Here is a 25000-nt window from a genome sequence, read left to right on the forward strand (position 1 = left end):
TGTATGGCACCCTATTCCCTGTGTACGGCACCCTAAACCCTATTCCCTATGTATGGCACCCTATTCCCTACGTATGGCATCCTATTCCCTGTGTATGGCACCCTATTTCATACGTACAGTATGGTACCCTATTCCCTATGTATGGTACCCTATTCCCTATTCACTACTTTTGACCAGAGCCCTAGCACTACGAAGGGTAATACGATGCTTTTTTGGGATGCAGGCGCTGAAATCCTCAGGAGAAGAGAGGAGAGCTAAATTGGCCCTGTTCCACATCTGTGTCTATCCCTACCTGGATCAGGTCTAATCTACACTTAACATACGGACCATGGATGGACAGGCCTGGGGCTGACACAGAGGCAGAATGGGAGCAACATAGACAATATCTTTCCCCGGATTCAGAGGGTCTTTCTGGACACTCAGGGTTCTTTAAAGGGACAGGATTCAGAGGGGCTTTCTGGACACTCAGGGTTCTTTAAACGGTCAGGATTCAGTGGGGCTTTCTGGACAGTCAGGGTTCTTTAAAGGGACAGGATTCAGAGGGGCTTTCTGGACACTCAGGGTTCTTTAAACGGTCAGGATTCAGTGGGGCTTTCTGGACACTCAGGGTTCTTTAAAGGGACATGATTCAGAGGGTCTTTCTGGACACTCAGGGTTCTTTAAACGGTCAGGATTCAGTGGGGCTTTCTGGACACTCAGGGTTCTTTAAAGGGACAGGATTCAGAGGGGCTTTCTGGACACTCAGGGTTCTTTAAAGGGACAGGATTCAGTGGGGATTTCTGGACACTCAGGGTTCTTTAAAGGGACAGGATTCAGAGGGGCTTTCTGGACACTCAGGGTTCTTTAAAGGGACAGGATTCAGAGGGTCTTTCTGGACACTCAGGGTTCTTTAAAGGGACCGGGTTCATGATAAATACAGGTATGCCAGAGTGGAGCCACTGTGGTGTGGAAGAAATCATATTATATGTGGACAACGTATCTATCTGATGGAATAAATCATTAAATGGTTCCATATGCCTCACATCCTATAAGTCTGGGGTAATTTACACTGAATGGGCTAATGGAAGTCACAGCAGCATACCAAGTTTGAGTGTACATTGAAGAAAACATAACAGAATATTACTAAAAGTACAATGGAAAAAAGCTTGTAGGAATGTCGTCTAAGGAAGGACGTTGTAGGAAGGACGTTGTAGGAAGGACGTTGTAGGAAGGACGTTGTAGGAAGGACGTTGTAGGAAGGACGTTGTAGGAAGGACGTTGTAGGAAGGACGTTGTAGGAAATATGTTGTAGGAAAGACGTTGTAGGAAGGACGTTGTAGGAAGGACGTTGTAGGAAGGTTATCGTAGGAAGGACGTTGTAGGAAGGTTATTGTAGGAAGGATGTTGTGGGAAGGTTATTGTAGGAAGGACGTTGTAGGAAGGACGTTGTAGGAAGGTTATTGTAGGAAGGACGTTGTAGGAAGGATGTTGTAGGAAGTACGTTGTAGGAAGGTTATTGTAGGAAGGACGTTGTAGGAAGGTTATTGTAGGAAGGACGTTGTAGGAAGGACGTTGTAGGAAGGTTATTGTAGGAAGGACGTTGTAGGAAGGTTATTGTAGGAAGGACGTTGTAGGAAGGACGTTGTAGGAAGGACGTTGTAGGAGGGACGTTGTAGGAAGGACATTGTAGGAAGGACGTTGTAGGAAGGTTATTGTAGGAACTCAAACAAAGTAACTTCAAAGGCAAAGTCAGTCAGAACTGTCAGACCGATTACAGTCTGTTCTCCCTCTGTGTGTCACCGCTCTCCCCCTCTACCTCTCCTCCTCTTCCTCTCTCCCTGTCTCCCTGTCTCACACTATACCTCTCTCCTCCTCTCCCTGTCTCCCCTCTACCTCTCTCCCCCTCTACCTCTCCTCCTCTTCCTCTCTCCCTGTCTCACACTCTACAGCTCTCCCCCTCTACCTCTCCTCCTCTTCCTCTCTCCCTGTCTCCCTGTCTCACACTATACCTCTCTCCTCCTCTCCCTGTCTCCCCTCTACCTCTCTCCCCCTCTACCTCTCCTCCTCTTCCTCTCTCCCTGTCTCACACTCTACAGCTCTCCCCCTCTACCTCTCCTCCTCTTCCTCTCTCCCTGTCTCATACTATACCTCTCTTCTCCTCTCCCTGTCTCCCCTCTACCTCTCTCCCCCTCTACCTCTCCTCCTCTTCCTCTCTCCCTGTCTCACACTCTACAGCTCTCCCCCTCTACCTCTCCTCCTCTCCTCCTCTTCTTCTCTAGCTGTCTCACACTCTACCTCTCTCCTCTTCTTGCTCTCTCCCTGTCTCTCCCTCAACCTCTCTCCCCCTCTACCTGTCCTCCTCTTCCTCTCTCCCTGTCTCACACTCTACGTCTCTCCCCCTCTACCTGTCCTCCTCTTCCTCTCTCCCTGTCTACCCCTCAACACCCTCTACCTTTCCTCCTCTTTCTCCCCCTCTACCTGTCCTCCTCTTCCCCTCTTCCTCTCTCCCTGTCTCCCCCTCTACACCTGTCCCCCTCTCCCACTCTACCTCTCTCCCCCTCTATCTCTCCTCATCTTCCTCTCAACCTCTCTCCCCCCTCCCCCTTTACCTCTCTACATCTCCCCCTCCACCTCTCCTCCTCTACCTCTCTCCTCCTCTACTTCTCTCTCCCTCTACCTCTCTATATCTCCCCCTCCACCTCTCCTCCTCTTTCTATCTCCCCCTCTACCTCCCTCCCCCTCTACCTCTCTCCTCCTCTTCCTCTCTCCCTGTCGCCCCCTCTACCTCTCCTCCTCTACCTCTCTCCCCCTCTACCTCCCTACATCTCCCCCTCCACCTCTCCTCCTCTACCTCTCTCCCCCTCTACCTCTCTCCCCTTCTCCGCCTCTACCGCTCTCCTTCTCTCGCCTTCTCCACCTCTACCTCTCTGCCCCTTTACCTCTCCTCCTCTTTTTCTCTCCCTATCTCCCCCTCTACCTCTCTCCCCCTCTAACTCTCCTCCTCTACCTATCTCCCCCTCTACCTCTCCTCCTCTTCCTCTCTCCCCCTCTCCCCCTCTACCCCTGTCTCACCTTCTCCCTATCAGCACCTCTACCCACTCAGGTCCCAGCAGCCGTCCTTCAGGAAGTAGTCCCCTGAATAACCACCACCCCCAGGGGTGTACCAGATACAGTACATACCAGGTATGACAGAGTTGGTCTGCTGTTGGTTCATCTGGGCGGCCAGGCCTTGCTGCTGCATAGACAACTGGTGAAGCTTGGCCAACTGAAACACAGGGGGTAGACAGACAGACAGACAGACAGACAGACAGACAGACAGACAGACAGACAGACAGACAGACAGACAGACAGACAGACAGACAGACAGTCAGGTGGAAAGTCAGACAGACAGGTAGACAGATTGACAGATTGATAGATAGATAGATAGATAGATAGATAGATAGATAGATAGATAGATAGATAGATAGATAGATTATTTTTTTTTGTCCAGAAAATCATTTTTTAATGAATTTATTTGCAAATTATGGTGGAAAATAAGTATTTGGTCACCGACAAACGAGCAAGATTTCTGGCTCTCACAGACCTGTAACTTCTTCTTTAAGAGGCTCCTCTGTCCTCCACTCGTTACCTGTATTAATGGCACCTGTTTAAACGTGTTATCAGTATAAAAGACACCTGTTCACAACCTCAAACAGTCACACTCCAAACTCCACTATGGCCAAGACCAAAGAGCTTTCAAAGGACACCAGAAACAAAATTGTAGACCTGCACCAGGCTGGGAAGACTGAATCTGTAATAGGTAAGCAGCTTGGTTTGAAGAAATCAACTGTGGGAGCAATTATTAGGAAATGGAAGACATACAAGACCACTGATAATCTCCCTCAATCTAGGGCTCCACGCAAGATCTCACCCCGTGGGGTCAAATTGATCAGAAGAACGGTGAGCAAAAATCTCAGAACCACACGGGGGACCTCGTGAATGACCTGCAGAGAGCTGGGACCAAAGTAACAAAGCCTACCATCAGTAACACACTACGCTTCCAGGGACTCAAATCCTGCAGTGCCAGACGTGTCCCCTGCTTAAGCCAGTACATGTCCAGGCCCGTCTGAAGTTTGCTAGAGAGCATTTGGATGATCCAGAAGAAGATTGGGAGAATGTCATATGGTCAGATGAAACCAAAATATTACTTTTTGGTAAAAACTCAACTCGTCGTGTTTTGAGGACAAAGAATGCTGAGTTGCATCCAAAGAACACCATACCTACTGCGAAGCATGGGGGTGGAAACATCATGCTTTGGGGCTGTTTTTCTGCAAAGGGACCAGGACGACTGATCCGTGTAAAGGAAAGAATGAATGGGGCCATGTATCGTGAGATTTTGAGTGAAAACCTCCTTACATCAGCAAGGGCATTGAAGATGAAACGTGGCTGGGTCTTTCAGCATGACAATGATCCCAAACACACCGCCCGGGCAACGAAGGAGAGGCTTCGTAAGAAGCATTCCAAGGTCCTGGAGTGGCCTAGCCAGTCTCCAGTTCTCAACCCCATAGAAAATCTTTGGAGGGAGTTGAAAGTCTGTGTTGCCCAGCAACAGCCACAAAACATCACTGCTCTAGAGGAGATCTGCATGGAGGAGGGCCAAAATACCAGCAACAGTATGTGAAAACCTTGTGAAGACTTACAGAAAACGTTTGACCTCTGTCATTGCCAACAAAGGGTATATAACAACGTATTGAGATAAACTTTTGTTTTTGACCAAAATACTTATTTTCCACCATCATTTGCAAAGAAATTCATAAAAAATCCTACAATGTGATTTTCTGGATTTTGTCTGTCATAGTTGAAGTGTATCTGTGATGAAAATTACAGGCCTCTCTCATCTTTTCAAGTGGGAGAATTTGCAAAATACTTGTTTTCCCCACTGTAGATAGATAGATAGATAGATAGATAGATAGATAGATAGATAGATAGATAGATAGATAGATAGATAGATAGATAGATAGATACCTCTGAATGTGGAATGCCATATTGGTTCTGTACAGCGTACGTCTGCAAGGAAGAAAAACAAAAAAAAAACAATGAAGTGAAATGTTGAAGTTGTTATTTTACCAGGTAAATGTCTTTGAGTTTAAACTAACTGTTCTTCAAGGGAGACATGTTGAAGTTCGTCTGAGACAAGTTTAGGAATAACTGCGATTTTACTCTCAGCATCAAAGACAACGAGTGGTTGGTTCAATCGGTAGTTAGACATGCTGCTGAGGGAGAGAAAGACCTCTGTGTGTGTGTGTGTGTGTGTGTGTGTGTGTGTGTGTGTGTGTGTGTTTCTGTGTGTGTGTGTGTGTGTGTGTGTGTGTGTGTGTGTGTGTGTGTGTGTGTTTGTGTGTGTGTGTGTGTGTGTGTGTGTGTGTGTGTGTGTGTGTGTGTGTGTGTGTGTGTGTGTGTGTGTGTGTGTGTGTGTGTGTGTGTGTGTTGTTCCCACTGGCCTACTTATATAAGACTGTTTAGGATTTTAACCCCGTGCACAGCAGAAGCACGAGCAGCTCTAACTCTGTCTGACTCTCTAAATTATCCCTTGTCCAGTAACATGAAGGAGGAGGAGAGGCTAGTACAGGAACATGAAGTGGTTTACTGTTTAGGCTAGTACAGGAACAGGAAGTGGTTTACTGTTTAGGCTAGTACAGGAACATGAAGTGGTTTACTGTTTAGGCTAGTACAGGAACAGGAAGTGGTTTACTGTTTAGGCTAGTACAGGAACATGAAGTGGGTTACTGTTTAGGCTAGTACAGGAAGTGGTTTATTGTTTAGGCTAGTACGGGAACAGGAAGTGGGTTACTGTTTAGGCTAGTACAGCAACAGGAAGTGGGTTACTGTTTAGGCTAGTACAGGAACAGGAAGTGGTTTACTGTTTAGGCTAGTACAGGAACTGGAAGTGGTTTACTGTTTAGGCTAGTACAGGAAGTGGTTTACTGTTTAGTCTAGTACGGGAACAGGAAGTGGGTTACTGTTTAGGCTCGTACAGGAACAGGAAGTGAGTTACTGTTTAGGCTAGTACAGGAACAGGAAGTGGGTTACTGTTTAGGCTAGTACAGGAACATGAAGTGGTTTGCTGTTTAGGCTAGTACAGGAACAGGAAGTGGGTTACTGTTTAGGCTAGTACAGGAACAGGAAGTGGTTTACTGTTTAGGCTAGTACAGGAACAGGAAGTGGTTTAATGTTTAGGCTAGTACAGGAAGAGGTTTACTGTTTAGGCTAGTACAGGAACAGGAAGAGGTTTACTGTTTAGGCTAGTACAGGAAGTGGTTTACTGTTTAGGCTTGTACAGGAACATGAAGTGGTTTACTGTTTAGGCTAGAACGGGAACAGGAAGTGGGTTACTGTTTAGGCTAGTACAGGAACAGGAAGTGGTTTACTGTTTAGGCTAGTACAGGAACATGAAGTGGTTTACTGTTTAGGCTAGTACAGGAACAGGAAGTGGGTTACTGTTTAGGCTAGTACAGGAACAGGAAGTGGTTTACTGTTTAGGCTAGTACAGGAACAGGAAGTGGGTTACTGTTTAGGCTAGTACAGGAACATGAAGTGGGTTACTGTTTAGGCTAGTACAGGAACAGGAAGTGGTTTACTGTTTAGGCTAGTACAGGAACAGGAAGTGGGTTACTGTTTAGGCTAGTACAGGAACAGGAAGTGGGTTATTGTTTAGGCTAGTACAGGAACATGAAGCAGTTTACTGTTTAGGCTAGTACAGGAACAGGAAGTGGTTTACTGTTTAGGCTAGTTCAGGAACAGTAAGTGGGTTACTGTTTAGGTTCGTACAGGAACAGGAAGTGAGTTACTGTTTAGGCTACTTCAGGAACAGGAAGTGGGTTACTGTTTAGGCTAGTACAGGAACAGGAAGTGGTTTACTGTTTAGGCTAGTACAGGAACAGGAAGTGGTTTACTGTTTAGGCTAGTTCAGGAACAGGACGTTGTTTACTGTTTAGGCTACTACAGGAACAGGAAGTGGGTTACTGTTTAGGCTAGTACAGGAACAGGAAGTGGTTTACTGTATAGGCTAGTACAGGAACAGGAAGTGGGTTACTGTTTAGGCTAGTACAGGAACAGGAAGTTGTTTACTGTTTAGGCTAGTACAGTAACATGAAGTTGTTTACTGTTTAGGCTAGTACAGGAACAGGAAGTGGTTTACTGTTTAGGCTAGTACAGGAACATGAAGTGGGTTACTGTTTAGGCTAGTACAGGAAGTGGTTTACTGTTTAGGCTAGTACAGGAACAGGAAGTGGGTTACTGTTTAGACTCGTACAGGAACAGGAAGTGAGTTACTGTTTAGGCTATTACAGGAACAGGAAGTGGGTTACTGTTTAGGCTAGTACAGGAACATGAAGTGGTTTGCTGTTTAGGCTAGTACAGGAACAGGAAGTGGGTTACTGTTTAGGCTAGTACAGGAACAGGAAGTGGTTTACTGTTTAGGCTAGTACAGGAAGTGGTATACTGTTTAGTCTAGTACGGGAACAGGAAGTGGGTTACAGTTTAGGCTCGTACAGGAACAGGAAGTGAGTTACTGTTTAGGCGAGTACAGGAACATGAAGTGGGTTACTGTTTAGGCTAGTACAGGAACAGGAAATTGTTTACTGTTTACTCTATTACAGGAACAGTAAGTGGTTTACTGTTCAGGCTAGTACAGGAACAGGAAGTGAGTTACTGTTTAGGCTTGTACAGGAACATGAAGTGGTTTACTGTTTAGGCTAGTACAGGAACAGGAAGTGAGTTACTGTTTAGGCTTGTACAGGAACAGGAATTGGTTTACTGTTTAGGCTAGTACAGGAAGTGGTTTACTGTTTAGGCTAGTACGGGAACAGGAAGTGGGTTACTGTTTTGGCTAGTACAGGAACAGGAAGTGAGTTACTGTTTAGGCTTGTACAGGAACAGTAAGTGGTTTACTGTTTAGGCTAGTACAGGAACAGGAAGTGAGTTACTGTTTAGGCTTGTACAGGAACAGGAATTGGTTTACTTTTTAGGCTAGTACAGGAACAGGAAGTGGGTTACTGTTTAGGCTCGTACAGGAACAGGAAGTTGGTTACTGTTTAGGCTAATAAGAGCAATACATTTTATGAGGAAGTTGTGAATCTGTTTAGTTGAACAGTTCTAGTGCAGGACCTCTTCTAAAGGTGGGAGGGACACCAGAGACGTTAGACTAGTGTGTGTGTGTGTGTTTCGTCTCAACAGGGATTCCATTTCCCTGCAACATGTACTGCAGTGTGTGTGTTTGTAAGTGCGTGCGTGCGTGTGGGGCTCCTTCCCCTAAATGACATTGCTTATTTACTTTATTATTTATCTCTCCTTCCTCCTCTCCTCCTTCTGTCTGTACTCTGCTCTGCATGCTCGTAAATAATGTATAAAAGCATTAATCGCCTTGCCGAACCACTTAACATGGCGTAATCTCCCTCCACCACCCTCTCCTTTCCCCCGCACTACTCCTCTCCCCCATACCTCTCCTCTCCCCTAATCTTTCCCACCTCTCCTCTCCTCTCCTCTTCATTAGCCCTAGCTGCTAGGATTATGATAGCCAAACAAGCAACACTGATCTCCACTCCATTCTGAGGATGCTCCCAAAGCTCCAGTCCAGCATACAGCTGACACCCATCATATACACAACACTCTGGCTTTGGTTAGGGGCTCTCAGTTTCTCTCTCTCTTTCTCTTTCTCTCTCTCTCTCTCTCTGTCTCTCTCTCTCTCTCTCTCTCTCTCTCTCTCTGTTTCGCTCTCTCTCTCTGTTTCTCTGTCTCTGTTTCTCTCTATCTCTCTCTCTCTCTACCACCCTCTCCCTCTCCCCTAGCCACTTTCTCCCCACGTCTCTTTTTTTGTCTCTCACTACCTCTCTCTCTGTATCACATGCCTTTCCTGTCCATCCCCACAGTGATAAGGCCAACAGCAGCCAACAGAGGACACTGGAGTTGGAATACAGACAGGGAAGACCTGGCCTTGTTTTACTGTGAAAGACAGACAGACAGGAGGGAGGGAGGAAGAAGAAGCCTACTTCAAAACAACACCAGTAACTGTCTGCCTGTCTGGATTGGGGTGAGTGGAGCCTGACTTGAAACCACATCATCAGCTCCTTCCATGGCTCCGTTTTACTTCCTCTTTCCTCTCCGCTTTTGTATCTAATGCATACTTACTTGTTGTAGATCCATCCCTCCCTGGGCCAATTGGAAGAGGGGGTGTGACCCGTACTCAGACGCCTCGAACACCTTCAGACACAGACAGACCAGGAGTCAGACTCACCTCAGTAAAATAATGCAGATCAAAGACACACTATTCACGCCATCACGTCATCTATATCAGGGTTAGACCACCACTACATCAGGGTTAGACCACCACTACATCAGGGTTAGACCACCACTACATCAGGGTTAGACCACCACCACTACATCAGGGTTAGACCACCACTACATCAGGGTTAGACCACCACTACATCAGGGTTAGACCACCACTACATCAGGGTTAGACCACCACCACTACATCAGGGTTAGACCACCACTACATCAGGGTTAGACCACCACTATATCAGGGTTAGACCACCACCACTACATCAGGGTTAGACCAACACTACATCAGGGTTAGACCACCACTACATCAGGGTTAGACCACCAGCACTACATCAGGGTTAGACCACCAGCACTATATCAGGGTTAGACCACCACTACATCAGGGTTAGACCACCACTACATCAGGGTTAGACCACCACACTACATCAGGGTTAGACCACCACCACTACATCAGGGTTAGACCACCACCACTACATCAGGGTTAGACCACCACTACATCAGGGTTAGACCACCACCACTACATCAGGGTTAGACCAACACTACATCAGGGTTAGACCACCACTACATCAGGGTTAGACCAACACTACATCAGGGTTAGACCACCACTACATCAGGGTTAGACCACCACTATATCAGGGTTAGACCAACACTACATCAGGGTTAGACCACCACCACTACATCAGGGTTAGACCACCACTACATCAGGGCTAGACTACCACCACTACACCAGGGTTAGACCACCACTACATCAGGGTTAGACCACCACTACATCAGGGTTAGACCACCACTACATCAGGGTTAGACCACCACTACATCAGGGTTAGACCACCACCACTACATCAGGGTTAGACCAACACCACTACATCAGGGTTAGACCACCACTACATCAGGGTTGGACCACCACCACTACATCAGGGTTAGACCACCACCACTACATCAGGGTTAGACCACCACTACATCAGGGTTAGACCACCACCACTACATCAGGGTTAGACCACCACTACATCAGGGTTAGACCACCACCACTACATCAGGGTTAGACCACCACTACATCAGGGTTAGACCACCACCACTACATCAGGGTTAGACCACCACTACATCAGGGTTAGACCACCACTACATCAGGGTTAGACCACCACCACTACATCAGGGTTAGACCACCACTACATCAGGGTTAGACCACCACCACTACATCAGGGTTAGACCACCACTACATCAGGGTTAGACCAACACCACTACATCAGGGTTAGACCACCACTACATCAGGGTTAGACCACCAGCACTACATCAGGGTTAGACCACCACTACATCAGGGTTAGACCAACACCACTACATCAGGGTTAGACCACCACTACATCAGGGTTAGACCACCAGCACTACATCAGGGTTAGACCACCAATACATCAGGGTTAGACCACCGCTACATCAGGGTTAGACCACCACTACATCAGGGTTAGACCACCAGCACTACATCAGGGTTAGACCACCAATACATCAGGGTTAGACCACCACTACATCAGGGTTAGACCACCAGCACTACATCAGGGTTAGACCACCACCACTACATCAGGGTTAGACCACCACTACATCAGGGGTAGACCACCACTACATCAGGGTTAGACCACCACTACATCAGGGTTAGACCACCACTACATCAGGGTTAGACCACCACTACATCAGGGTTAGACCACCGCTACATCAGGGTTAGACCACCACTACATCAGGGTTAGACTGCTTAGGATTTGACTATTTATATCATCAACCCTGTTGGTGCACAGTCCACCTGTAATGACATTATGTGGCCTTGTTGGCAATATATACATCGTCATTGTCTTGATTTAAACAGCATAGTTATTTTTCTGTTGTATTGTGTTGCTGTGTTGTGTTGTTGTGTTCTATTGTGTTGTTGTTGTGTTGTGTTGTTGTGTTGTTGTGTTGTGTTGTTGTTTTGTTGTATGGTGTTGTTTTGTTTTGTTTTGTTGTTGTATTGTGTTGTTGTTGTTGTGTTGTTGTGTTCTATTGTGTTGTTGTTGTGTTGTTGTGTTCTATTGTGCTGTTGTGTGCTTGTGTTCTATTGTGTTGTTGTTGTGTTGTTGCGTTCTATTGTGTTGTTGTTGTGTTGTTGTGTTCTATTGTGTTGTTGTTGTGTTGTGTTCTATTGTGTTGTTGTGTTCTATTGTGTTGTTGTGTTCTATTGTGTTGTTGTGTTGTTGTATTGTTGTGTTCTATTGTGTTGTTGTTGTGTTGTTGTATTGTTGTGTTCTATTGTGTTGTTGTGTTCTATTGTGTTGTTGTGTTCTATTGTGTTGTTGTTGTGTTGTTGTATTCTATTGTGTTGTTGTTGTGTTGTTGTATGGTGTTGTTATAGTGTTGTTGTGTTCTATTGTGTTGTTGTTGTGTTGTTGTGTTCTATTGTGTTGTTGTGTTGTTGTGTTCTATTGTGTTGTTGTTGTGTTGTTGTATTGTTGTGTTCTATTGTGTTGTTGTGTTCTATTGTGTTGTTGTTGTGTTCTATTGTGTTGTTGTGTTGTTGTGTTCTATTGTGTTGTTGTTGTGTTGTTGTATTGTTGTGTTCTATTGTGTTGTTGTATTGTTGTGTTCTATTGTGTTGTTGTGTTCTATTGTGTTGTTGTTGTGTTGTTGTGTTCTATTGTGTTGTTGTTGTGTTGTTGTATGGTGTTGTTATAGTGTTGTTGTGTTCTATTGTGTTGTTGTTGTGTTGTTGTGTTCTATTGTGTTGTTGTGTTGTTGTGTTCTATTGTGTTGTTGTTGTGTTCTATTGTGTTGTTGTTGTGTTGTTGTATTGTTGTGTTCTATTGTGTTGTTGTGTTGTTTTGTTGTATGGTGTTGTTATAGTGTTGTTGTGTTTTATTGTGTTGTTGTTGTGTTGTTGTGTTCTATTGTGTTGTTGTTGTGTTGTTGTGTTCTATTGTGTTGTTGTGTGTGTTGTTGTGTTCTATTGTGTTGTTGTGTTGTTGTGTTGTAGTGTTCTATTGTGTTGTTGTGTTGTTGTGTTGTTGTGTTCTATTGTGTTGTTGTGTTGTTGTGTTGTTGTGTTCTATTGTGTTGTTGTGTTGTTGTGTTGTTGTGTTCTATTGTGTTGTTGTGTTGTTGTGTTGTTGTGTTCTATTGTGTTGTTGTGTTGTTGTGTTGTTGTGTTGTTGTGTTCTATTGTGTTGTTGTGTTCTATTGTGTTGTTGTGTTGTTGTGTTGTTGTGTTCTATTGTGTTGTTGTGTTGTTGTGTTGTTGTGTTCTATTGTGTTGTTGTGTTGTTGTGTTGTTGTGTTCTATTGTGTTGTTGTGTTGTTGTGTTGTTGTGTTCTATTGTGTTGTTGTGTTGTTGTGTTGTTGTGTTCTATTGTGTTGTTGTGTTCTATTGTGTTGTTGTGTTGTTGTGTTGTTGTGTTCTATTGTGTTGTTGTGTTGTTGTGTTGTTGTGTTCTATTGTGTTGTTGTGTTGTTGTGTTGTTGTGTTCTATTGTGTTGTTGTGTTGTTGTGTTGTTGTGTTCTATTGTGTTGTTGTGTTCTATTGTGTTGTTGTGTTGTTGTGTTGTTGTGTTCTATTGTGTTGTTGTGTTGTTGTGTTGTTGTGTTCTATTGTGTTGTTGTGTTATTGTGTTGTTGTGTTCTATTGTGTTGTTGTGTTGTTGTGTTCTATTGTGTTGTTGTGTTGTTGTGTTGTTGTGTTCTATTGTGTTGTTGTGTTGTTGTGTTCTATTGTGTTGTTGTGTTCTATTGTGTTGTTGTGTTGTTGTGTTGTAGTGTTTTATTGTGTTGTTGTGTTCTATTGTGTTGTTGTGTTCTATTGTGTTGTTGTGTTGTTGTGTTGTAGTGTTCTATTGTGTTGTTGTTGTGATGTTGTATTGTGTTGATGTGTGTGTTGTTGTGTTGTTGTGTGTGTTGTTGTATTGTGTTGTTGTGTGTGTTGTTGTGTTGTTGTGTGTGTTGTTGTATTGTGTTGATGTGTGTGTTGTTGTATTGTGTTGTTGTGTGTGTTGTTGTGTTGTTGTGTGTGTTGTTGTATTGTGTTGTTGTGTTCTATTGTGTTGTTGTGTGTGTTGTTGTATTGTGTTGATGTGTGTGTTGTTGTATTGTGTTGTTGTGTGTGTTGTTGTGTTGTTGTGTGTGTTGTTGTATTGTGTTGATGTGTTGTGTTGTTTTATTATGTTGTGTTGTTGTATTGTCTGATTCCCACCTGGTTCCCGGAGATCATGACTGTTCCAGGGGAGGGGCTGGGTCGATATGGAACAGTGGCCCCCTTCGGAGGTGACTGGATACAGGAGGAGAACGCAAAGAGCATAAAGACAAGAATGTTTTTTTACTAAACATCGCAGCACAATAAAACATGGTTGTATAGCCTTAGGACAGATGAGCTGCAGAAGGTTGGGGCCAAACAGACATGGGCTCAAATATTATTTGAAATGTTTTACATTTATTTGAACATTTCTTTCATTCTGGCCGTACTACCTGGTGGGGAAACAGCGTTTGAAATTATTTGAAATAGTCTTTGAATCCAGGTCTGGGGACCAAAAAACTATCAATATGGTGGATTTCAGATGACCAAATAAGGACAAAACAAAAACAGTATTCAGACAAAGTAGACGTATCTCTGAAATGCTTTGATTCCACAATTACATGAAAGCGCATGCTTGGATAGGGTCATTGTTTCCTCCAGCAGAGATTAAGGTGCCTGGAATAACAATGAGTTGTTAAATCCTCAGATTCTTCTGTTTTTTTGGCATTCAGGCTCATCCTCTTAAGTAGTCTTCTGGCTGCGGCGGGATAGTTCTCAAGATTGAGAGGGTATCGATTCTTTTAGAAATGTAGAAATATCTTCACTTCGAAAAACATTGATTGATTGTATTTATTTTCAAATGGAAATATTTGTTACGTACTACTGGAGATCTGACAGAGTATTGATTATAGGCTTATCAATTCATTACTGTTACGTTTCTCTTTCTTATTTGTTCATTTTTGAACATAAATCCTTTGATATTGATAATTTTATACATTTGCTTAAATCAATTATGATGATACATTGATCTGTCTGGTTCCTCCGTGTCTGTGGCTGGTAATACCAGGATCCTTTTCGGGGCAATCTATTGATCTGCACGTTACAAACAAACAACCATACACCACCTCGAGAATGAATAAAAGGGGTCAGGGGTCAGGGATCAGGGCGATGAGGAAGTGTACACCACCTCGAGAATGAATAAAAGGGGTCAGGGGTCAGGGATCAGGGCGATGAGGAAGTGTACACCACCTCGAGAATGAATAAAAGGGGTCAGGGGTCAGGGCGATGAGGAAGTGTACACCACCTCGAGAATGAATAAAAGGGGTCAGGGGTCAGGGATCAGGGCGATGAGGAAGTGTACACCACCTCGAGAATGAATAAAAGGGGTCAGGGGTCAGGGCGATGAGGAAGTGTACACCACCTCGAGAATGAATAAAAGGGGTCAGGGGTCAGGGATCAGGGCGATGAGGAAGTGTACACCACCTCGAGAATGACAGTGCAGATGAGCTTGACACACTGGATGATGGCGTCTTGGGTCCCGGATATCGTCACTCCTCTCTCAGTGGAGTTGGGAAGGAGGTCTCCTGCTACCTGTACTTGTGCCCCCGTGGTCTGTTTAAGATGACAATGGGAAACATGATGTGTGAAAGAGCCAGAAGAGGACTGGTCAACCTTCTCTGAGCCTGATTCCTCTCTAGGTTTCTTCCTAGGTTCCTACATACTAGTTATTTCCTAGCCACCGTGCTTCTGCCTCTGCATTGATTGCTCTTTTTTGGGGGTTTTCTGTAAAAGCACTTTGTGTAAACTGCTAAAAAGGCTTTATAAAATACAGTTGATTGATTGATTGATCAATGGCCATTTTGTTGATGTACACAACATATACATAAGAAAGTATACAATATAAATGGGACTCCAAATAGCCTCTGACTCTCTCTAACCACCTCTACCTCATTACACTGAGCTGTAAGATCAACAACTAATCCACCATATTGGTTTCAGTTCAGATCTTTAGAAAGGAGAGGAGGAGAGGACAGATGTTTAGAAAGGAGAGGACAGATGTTTAGAAAAGAGAGGACAGATGTTTAGAAAAGAGAGGAGGAGAGGACACTGGTTTAGAAAGGAGAGGACAGATGTTTAGAAAGGAGAGGAGGAGAGGACAGATGTTTAGAAAGGAGAGGACAGATGTTTAGAAAGGAGAGGACAGATGTTTAGAAAGGAGAGGAGGAGAGGACAGATGTTTAGAAAGGAGAGGACAGATGTTTAGAAAAGAGAGGACAGATGTTTAGAAAAGAGAGGACAGATGTTTAGAAAAGAGAGGACAGATGTTTAGAAAAGAGAGGACAGATGTTTAGAAAAGAGAGGACAGATGTTTAGAAAGGAGAGGACAGATGTTTAGAAAAGAGAGGACAGATGTTTAGAAAGGAGAGGAGGAGAGGACACTGGTTTAGAAAGGAGAGGACAGATGTTTAGAAAGGAGAGGACAGATGTTTAGAAAAGAGAGGACAGATGTTTAGAAAAGAGAGGACAGATGTTTAGAAAAGAGAGGACAGATGTTTAGAAAAGAGAGGACAGATGTTTAGAAAGGAGAGGACAGATGTTTAGAAAAGAGAGGACAGATGTTTAGAAAAGAGAGGACAGATGTTTAGAAAGGAGAGGACAGATATTTAGAAAAGAGAGGACAGATGTTTAGAAAAGAGAGGACAGATGTTTAGAAAGGAGAGGACAGATGTTTAAGCAAGTGAGACAGAGCCACACTCACCTCTCTGATCTCCTTGATCTTGGAGCCGCCCTTCCCGATGAGAGAACCACATTGGCTGGCAGGAATGACCAATCTTAGGGTGACAGGGGGCTTGCTGGTGACCGTGCCATTGGCTACCAGAGTTGTGAGGTCCTGGAGGAAACAAACATGAAGTGTTTAGATTCACTATTCAAGTGTCACTCATCAATTAAAACAGCAGTCGGCCTAAAAGAAAGCAAGCTAAAGCGACATTAATGAACACTGAATAAAAGTTGCAGTACACTAACATCTTATAGTCAAGACCTGGTGTTGTACAACAGCTCTCTGAAGCTATTACAACCAGGGGTTGGTTAAACGTTGGTTAAGATGAGTGGTGACTCGTAACGTACTCCACATCCCTGTACACATACCTCCCATACAAACATGTAATCAATATAACCGTCGGAGAGTTTATACATCAACGATCCAAATCAGGGAAAGGTTAGCGCTCAATCTCTTTCTGCTGTCTCTATCGATTCCCATATAGATCACAGACAATATTTACCCTGTTGGTCAGATCTATTCACCTTTAGAAATGACATTCTGTCTCCACCTCTATTTTATGTTCCTTTAGATGTAGATTGTGACTCTCTTGGCTAAGGCTCTGTGACCTGGCCAGAAAAACTCAGGCTACTAATCTCTATGTCTGACCAGTGGCCTGTGACCTGGCCAGGTAAACTCAGGCTACTAATCTCTATGTCTGACCAGTGGCCTGTGACCTGGCCAGAAAAACTCAGGCTACTAATCTCTATGTCTGACCAGTGGCCTGTGACCTGGCCAGAAAACTCAGGCTACTAATCTCTATGTCTGACCAGTGGCCTGTGACCTGGCCAGGTAAACTCAGGCTAATAATCTCTATGTCTGACCAGTGGCCTGTGACCTGGCCAGAAAAACTCAGGCTACTAATCTCTATGTCTGACCAGTGGCCTGTGACCTGGCCAGGTAAACTCAGGCTAATAATCTTTATGTCTGACCAGTGGCCTGTGACCTGGCCAGAAAAACTCAGGCTAATAATCTCTATGTCTGACCAGTGGCCTGTGACCTGGCCAGGTAAACTCAGGCTAATAATCTTTATGTCTGACCAGTGGCCTGTGACCTGGCCAGGTAAACTCAGGCTAATAATCTTTATGTCTGACCAGTGGCCTGTGACCTGGCCAGGTAAACTCAGGCTAATAATCTCTATGTGGTCCTTCTGTGGCTCAGTTGGTAGAGCATGGCGCTTGTAACGCCAGGGTAGTGGGTTCGATTCCCGGGACCACCCATATGTAGAATGTATGCACACATGACTGTAAGTCTGGATAAAAGCTCAGCTAAATGGCATATATTTATGTCTGACCAGTGGCCTGTGACCTGGCCAGGTAAACTCAGGCTAATAATCTCTACAGTATGTTCTGATAGCCCTGTTCCTAGACTCAAATAATACCCTGCATTAGAGGGCTCACAGGAGCAAGGCTTTATGTCCCATAGTTAGAAATAGTCTCTCACACAGAGACAGACTTTTCATTCCCACTCTCACTCTGACTCTCACTCTGACTCTCACTCTGACTCTCACTCTGACTCTGACTCTGAATCTCACTCTGACTCTGACTCTCACTCTGACTCTCACTCTGACTCTGACTCTCACTCTGACTCTCACTCTGACTCTCACTCTGACTCTCACTCTGACTCTGACTCTGACTCTCACTCTGACTCTCACTCTGACTCTGACTCTCACTCTGACTCTCACTCTGACTCTGACTCTCACTCTGACTCTCACTCTGACTCTGACTCTGACTCTGACTCTGACTCTCACTCTGACTCTCACTCTGACTCTCACTCTGACTCTCACTCTGACTCTGAATCTCACTCTGACTCTGACTCTCACTCTGACTCTCACTCTGACTCTCACTCTCACTCTGACTCTCACTCTGACTCTCACTCTGACTCTCACTCTGACTCTCACTCTGACTCTCACTCTGACTCTCACTCTCTCTGACTCTCACTCTGACTCTGACTCTGACTCTCACTCTCACTCTGACTCTCACTCTCACTCTGACTCTGACTCACTCTCTGACTCTCACTGGACTCTCACTCTGACTCTGACTCTCACTCTGACTCTCACTCTGACTCTGACTCACGCTAGAGGCTGAACTCTGACTCTGACTCTGACTCTGACTCTCACTCTGACTCTGACTCTCACTCTGACTCTCACTCTGACTCTGACTCTGACTCTCACTCTGACTCTCACTCTGACTCTCACTCTCACTCTGACTCTCACTCTGACTCTGACTCTGACTCTCACTCTGACTCTCACTCTGACTCTGACTCTCACTCTGACTCTCACTCTCACTCTGACTCTGACTCTGACTCTCACTCTGACTCTCACTCTGACTCTCACTCTGACTCTGACTCTCACTCTGACTCTGACTCTCACTCTGACTCTCACTCTGACTCTGACTCAATCTCACTCGCACTTTCACTCTCACTCTGACTCTCACTCTGACTCTCGCCTTAATTTAGGTAATAAATATAATCCTAAATCATGGCCCCAACATTGCACACATCAATTAGCCCTAGCAGGACTTCGGTAGCATTCAACATGTAAATAGCCTGGCCATCACGTGACGCTAGAGGCTACATGAACTGAACCACTATTACGGTTCCTTTACTTAGGCCTACTCTCCCAATGTGCAATGTTCTCTCCAAATACAATGTGAGTATAAATTATCAAGGGGTTGAGCATATTTCTCTCTCTGTCTGTCTCACTCTCACTCTGTCTCTGTCTGTCTCACTCTCACGCCAGGGTAGTGGGTTCGATTCCCGGGACCACCCATACGTAGAATGTATGCACACATGACTGTAAGTCGCTTTGGATAAAAGCGTCAGCTAAATGGCATATATTTATGTCTGACCAGTGGCCTGTGACCTGGCCAGGTAAACTCAGGCTAATAATCTCTACAGTATGTTCTGATAGCCCTGTTCCTAGACTCAAATAATACCCTGCATTAGAGGGCTCACAGGAGCAAGGCTTTATGTCCCATAGTTAGAAATAGTCTCTCACACAGAGACAGACTTTTCATTCCACTCTCACTCTGACTCTCACTCTGACTCTGACTCTCACTCTGACTCTCACTCTGACTCTGACTCTCACTCTGACTCTCACTCTCACTCTGACTCTCACTCTGACTCTGAATCTCACTCTGACTCTCACTCTCACTCTCACTCTGACTCTCACTCTGACTCTCACTCTGACTCTCACTCTGACTCTCACTGGACTCTCACTCTGACTCTCACTCTGACTCTCACTCTGACTCTGACTCTCACTCTGACTCTCACTCTACTCTGACTCTCACTCTGACTCTGAATCTCACTCTGACTCTCACTCTCTCTCACTCTGACTCTCACTCTGACTCTCACTCTGACTCTCACTCTGACTCTCACTTTGGACTCTAATTGACTCTCACTCTGACTCTCACTCTGACTCACTCTGACTCTGACTCTCACTCTGACTCTCACTCTGACTCTGAATCTCACTCTGACTCTCACTCTGACTCTGACTCTCACTCTGACTCTCACTCTGACTCTCACTCTGACTCTCACTCTGACTCTGAATCTCACTCTGACTCTGACTCTCACTCTGACTCTCACTCTGACTCTCACTCTGACTCTCACTCTGACTCTGACTCTCACTCTGACTCTCACTCTGACTCTCACTCTGACTCTCACTTGACTCTGAATCTCACTCTGACTCTGACTCTCACTCTGACTCTCACTTGACTCTCACTCTGACTCTGAATCTCACTTTGACTCTGACTCTCACTCTGACTCTCACTCTGACTTCACTCTCATTTGACTCTGACTCTCACTCTGACTCTCACTCTGACTCTCACAACCACTAAAGGGCAATGACTCTGACTCACTCAAGACTTTGACTCACTCTGACTCTGACTTGACTCTCATGTTTCTGACTCTCATAGAATGCCCTTCTGACTCTGACTCTGACTCTGACTCTGACTCACTCTGACTCTGACTCTGACTCTCACTCTGACTCTGACTCTCACTCTGACTCTCACTCTGACTCTGACTCTCACTCTGACTCTCACTCTCACTCTCACTCTGACTCTCACTCTGACTCTCACTCTGACTCTGACTCTCACTCTCACTCTGACTCTCACTCTCACTCTCACTCTCACTCTGACTCTCACTCTGACTCTCACTCTGACTCTGACTCTCACTCTGACTCTGACTCTCACTCTGACTCTCACTCTGACTCTGACTCTCAATCTCACTCGCACTTTCACTCTCACTCTGACTCTCACTCTGACTCTCGCCTTAATTTAGGTAATAAATATAATCCAAATCATGGCCCCAACATTGCACACATCAATTAGCCCTAGCAGGACTTCGGTAGCATTCAACATGTAAATAGCCTGGCCATCACGTGACGCTAGAGGCTACATGAACTGAACCACTATTACGGTTCCTTTACTTAGGCCTACTCTCCCAATGTGCAATGTTCTCTCCAAATACAATGTGAGTATAAATTATCAAGGGGTTGAGCATATTTCTAATGTCTCTGTCTTACTCTCACTCTGTCTCTGTCTGTCTCACCCTCTCACTCTGTCTGTCTGTCTTGAAATCTGTCTGTCTGTCTCACTCTGTCTGTCTGTCTGTCTGTCTGTCTGTCTGTCTGTCTGTCTGTCTGTCTGTCTGTCTGTCTGTCTGTCTCTCTCTGTCTCTGTCTTTCTCTGTCTTTGTCTCTCTCTCTCACTCTTCTCTCTCTCTCTCTCTCTGTCTCTGTCTCTGTCTCTGTCTCTGTCTCTGTCTCTGTCTCTGTCTCTCTCTCTCTGTCTCTCTCTTCCTGTCTGTCTGTCTCTGTCTCTGTCTCTGTCTCTGTCTAAAGAGTTTTCTCTCTGTCTCTGTCTCTGTCTCTGTCTGTCTCTGTCTCTGTCTCTGTCTCTGTCTCTGTCTCATCTCACCACTCTCCTGTCTCTGTCTCTGTCTCTGTCTCTGTCTCTGTCTCTCTCTCATTCTTAGTGGTATGCTGGTATGGAAATGAGGTCTTAGGTCTCAATCTCCACATGAACAGACTATATAATGAATGTCTGATACATTACTGGATGCTAAGCGTTAAGCAGAATTGGATCATAGAATTATATACACTTTCTCAGCTGAGAGAGATAAAACGACAATGAAGGTATATTAATCGGTTGTTTAGAACGAATGAGCAGGCATATATTTTTGTAACAGTAGAAGCAAAATGCTTTTTATGTCTTCAGAGGAAGATTTCATGTTTGGGTAGCCTAGTTGATATTGGCTCTTCTTCTCACTCTGCCAAATGTTTGGTTAGCAGTAGACGGTTGGTACTGGCTCTTCTTCTCACTCTGCCAAATGTTTGGTTAGCAGTAGACGGTTGGTACTGGCTCTTCTTCTCACTCTGCCAAATGTTTGGTTAGCAGTAGACGGTTGGTACTGGCTCTTCTCACTCTGCCAAATGTTTGGTTAGCAGTAGACGGTTGGTACTGGCTCTTCTTCTCACTCTGCCAAATGTTTGGTTTGCAGTAGACGGTTGGTACTGGCTCTTCTTCTCACTCTGCCAAATGTTTGGTTAGCAGTAGACGGTTGGTACTGGCTCTTCTCACTCTGCCAAATGTTTGGTTAGCAGTAGACGGTTGGTACTGGCTCTTCTTGTGTTTTTTTCTTCTTCCATTGCTCTGTTCTCTGTGTGTGTTTAAGAGTTACAGAACACCAACTATTACACAGAGTTGGTTTATTTCTAGGGGAGAATCAGACACTGTGCTGATCTGTTACTGTGCTGATCTGTTACTGTGCTGATCTGTTCATAGCACAAACCAGGAAGGAAAGAGACAGATGAATGGATCCTTCTGAATTACAGACTAAATATGCTCTTCATCACAGTAACATGTTCTACATCACTATATCCTGCTCTTCATCACAGTAACATGTTCTACATCACTATATCCTGCTCTTCATCACAGTAACATGTTCTACATCACTATATCCTGCACTTCATCACAGTAACGTGTTCTAGATCCTTATATCCTGCTCTTCATCACAGTAAGATGTTCTACATCCTTATATCCTGCTCTTCATCACAGCAACGTGTTCTGCATCCATACAGTGTGCTCTTCATCACAGTAACGTGTTCTACATCCTTATATCCTGCTCTTCATCACAGTAACGTGTTCTACATCACTTATATCCTGCTCTTCATCACAGTAACATGTTCTACATCACTATATCCTGCTCTTCATCACAGTAACATATTCTACATCACTATATCCTGCTCTTCATCACAGTAACGTGTTCTACATCACTATATCCTGCTCTTCATCACAGTAACGTGTTCTACATCCTTATATCCTGCTCTTCATCACAGTAACATGTTCTACATCCTTATATCCTGCTCTTCATCACAGTAATGTGTTCTACATCACTATATCCTGCTCTTCATCACAGTAACGTGTTCTACATCCTTATATCCTGCTCTTCATCACAGTAACATGTTCTACATCCTTATATCCTGCTCTTCATCACAGTAACATGTTCTACATCCTTATTTATTTTTATTTATTTTAATTTTACCTTTATTTAAAACCAGGCAAGTCAGTTAAGAACACATTCTTATTTTCAATAACGGCCTAGGAACAGTGGGTTAACTGCCTGTTCAGGGGCAGAACGACAGAGTTGTACCTTGTCAGCTCGGGGGTTTGAACTCGCAACCTTCCGGTTACTAGTCCAACGCTCTAACCACTAGGCTACGCTGCCGCCCCGCCCTTATATACTGCTCTTCATCACAGTAACGTGTTCTAGATCCTTATATCCTGCTCTTCATCACAGTAACGTGTTCTACATCCATATAGCGTACTCTTCATCACAGTAACGTGTTCTACATCACTATATCCTGCTCTTCATCACAGTAACATGTTCTACATCCTTATATCCTGCTCTTCATCACAGTAACATGTTCTACATCCTTATATCCTGCTCTTCATCACAGTAACATGTTCTACATCCTTATAGCATGCTCTTCATCACAGTAACGTGTTCTACATCACACACCTGAGCTAGAGTAGTGCTCCAGGCCCCCCTAGGGTTACTATGACAACTCTGTCCTCACTGTGAAGGGATGAAAGGAGATAACAGTGGGGCGGAGAGAGGAGATTCTTACTAGATTTCTATTAATATTTGTGAGACACAGAGAGAGAGAGAGAGAGAGAGAGAGAGAGAGAGAGAGAGAGAGAGAGAGAGAGAGAGAGATCACAGAGACATGAGAGAGAGAGAGAGAGAGAGAGAGAGAGACGAAGAGAGAGATAGAGAGAGAGAGAGAGAGTAACGAGAGAGAGAGAGAGAGAGAGAGAGAGAGAGACAGAGACACACAGAGAGAGAGAGAGAGAGAGAGAGAGAGAGAGAGAGAGAGAGAGAGAGAGAGAGAGAGAGAGAGAGAGACGAAGAGAGAGAGAGAGAGAGAAAATCCCTACCGGATGTTTAATGAATACCACACTAACAGCATTTTAAACTAACAGCATTTTAAACCACACTAACAGCATATAAATGAATGTTACACTTAACTCAGTCAGCTCACTGATCAAGGTCTATTGAATTGACCTAGCAGCAACATCCTCAGAAATCATTCAAAGGCTTGATATGTACTGTAACACAACAAACCCTTGATTTCATGAAACTGTTCTGTATGTGGATGAGAGTACTTTACTGCAACCCTCCTCTATTTAACAGCTAGCACATCTGAATGTCAACTAACCTGAATGTCAACTAACCTGAATGTCAATTTACCTGAATGTCAACTAACCTGAATGTCAACTAACCTGAATGTCAACTAACCTGAATGTCAACTTAACTGAATGTCAACTAACCTGAATGTCAACTAACCTGAATGTCAACTTTATCTTGAATGTCAACTTTACCTGAATGTCAAAACCTGAATGTCAATTTACCTGAATGTCAACTAACCTGAATGTCAACTAACCTGAATGTCAATTTACCTGAATGTCAACTAACCTGAATGTCAACTAACCTGAATGTCAACTAACCTGAATGTCAACAGAACTAACCTGAATGTCAATTTACCTGAATGTCAACTAACCTGAATGTCAACCCCCGCCTGAATGTCAACTAACCTGAATGTCAATTTACCTGAATGTCAACTAACCTGAATGTCAACTAACCTGAATGTCAATTTACCTGAATGTCAACTAACCTGAATGTCAACTAAACTGAATGTCAACTAACCTGAATGTCATTTACCTGAATGTCAACTAATCTGAATGTCAACTAAACTGAATGTCAACTAACCTGAATGTCAATTTACCTGAATGTCAACTAACCTGAATGTCAATTTACCTGAATGTCAACTAACCTGAATGTCAACTAACCTGAATGTCAATTTACCTGAATGTCAACTAACCTGAATGTCAATTTACCTGAATTTCAACTAACCTGAATGTCAACTAACCTGAATGTCAATTTACCTGAATGTCAACTAACCTGAATGTCAACTAACCTGAATGTCAATTTACCTGAATGTCAACTAACCTGAATGTCAATTTACCTGAATGTCAACTAACCTGAATGTCAACTAACCTGAATGTCAATTTACCTGAATGTCAACTAACCTGAATGTCAACTAACCTGAATGTCAACTAACCTGAATGTCAATTTACCTGAATGTCAACTAACCTGAATGTCAACTAACCTGAATGTCAATTTACCTGAATGTCAACTAACCTGAATGTCAACTAACCTGAATGTCAACTAACCTGAATGTCAACTAACCTGAATGTCAACTAACCTGAATGTCAATTTACCTGAATGTCAACTAACCTGAATGTCAACTAACCTGAATGTCAATTTACCTGAATGTCAACTATCTTGAATGTCAACTAACCTGAATGT

General features: G+C 44.1%; 1 protein-coding gene across 2 annotated transcripts in view; it reads right to left on the minus strand.

Annotated features, from left to right (window-relative positions):
• pcbp4 (poly(rC) binding protein 4) overlaps positions 1–25000 on the minus strand; it is a 189876-nt gene that overhangs the window by 21914 nt on the left and 142962 nt on the right. For both annotated transcript variants that reach the window (XM_052474143.1, XM_052474144.1), the window contains exons 6-11: positions 16070–16201; positions 14794–14922; positions 13492–13566; positions 9145–9216; positions 4984–5025; positions 3160–3244 (exon numbers count right to left, since the gene is read on the minus strand). In XM_052474143.1, the coding sequence (XP_052330103.1) occupies positions 3160–3244; positions 4984–5025; positions 9145–9216; positions 13492–13566; positions 14794–14922; positions 16070–16201 (535 nt within the window). The remainder of the gene's footprint in view (positions 1–3159; positions 3245–4983; positions 5026–9144; positions 9217–13491; positions 13567–14793; positions 14923–16069; positions 16202–25000) is intronic.

Source organism: Oncorhynchus keta, chromosome 21 (genome assembly GCF_023373465.1).
Source record: "Oncorhynchus keta strain PuntledgeMale-10-30-2019 chromosome 21, Oket_V2, whole genome shotgun sequence".
In the NCBI taxonomy this organism is placed as follows: Eukaryota; Metazoa; Chordata; class Actinopteri; order Salmoniformes; family Salmonidae; genus Oncorhynchus; species Oncorhynchus keta.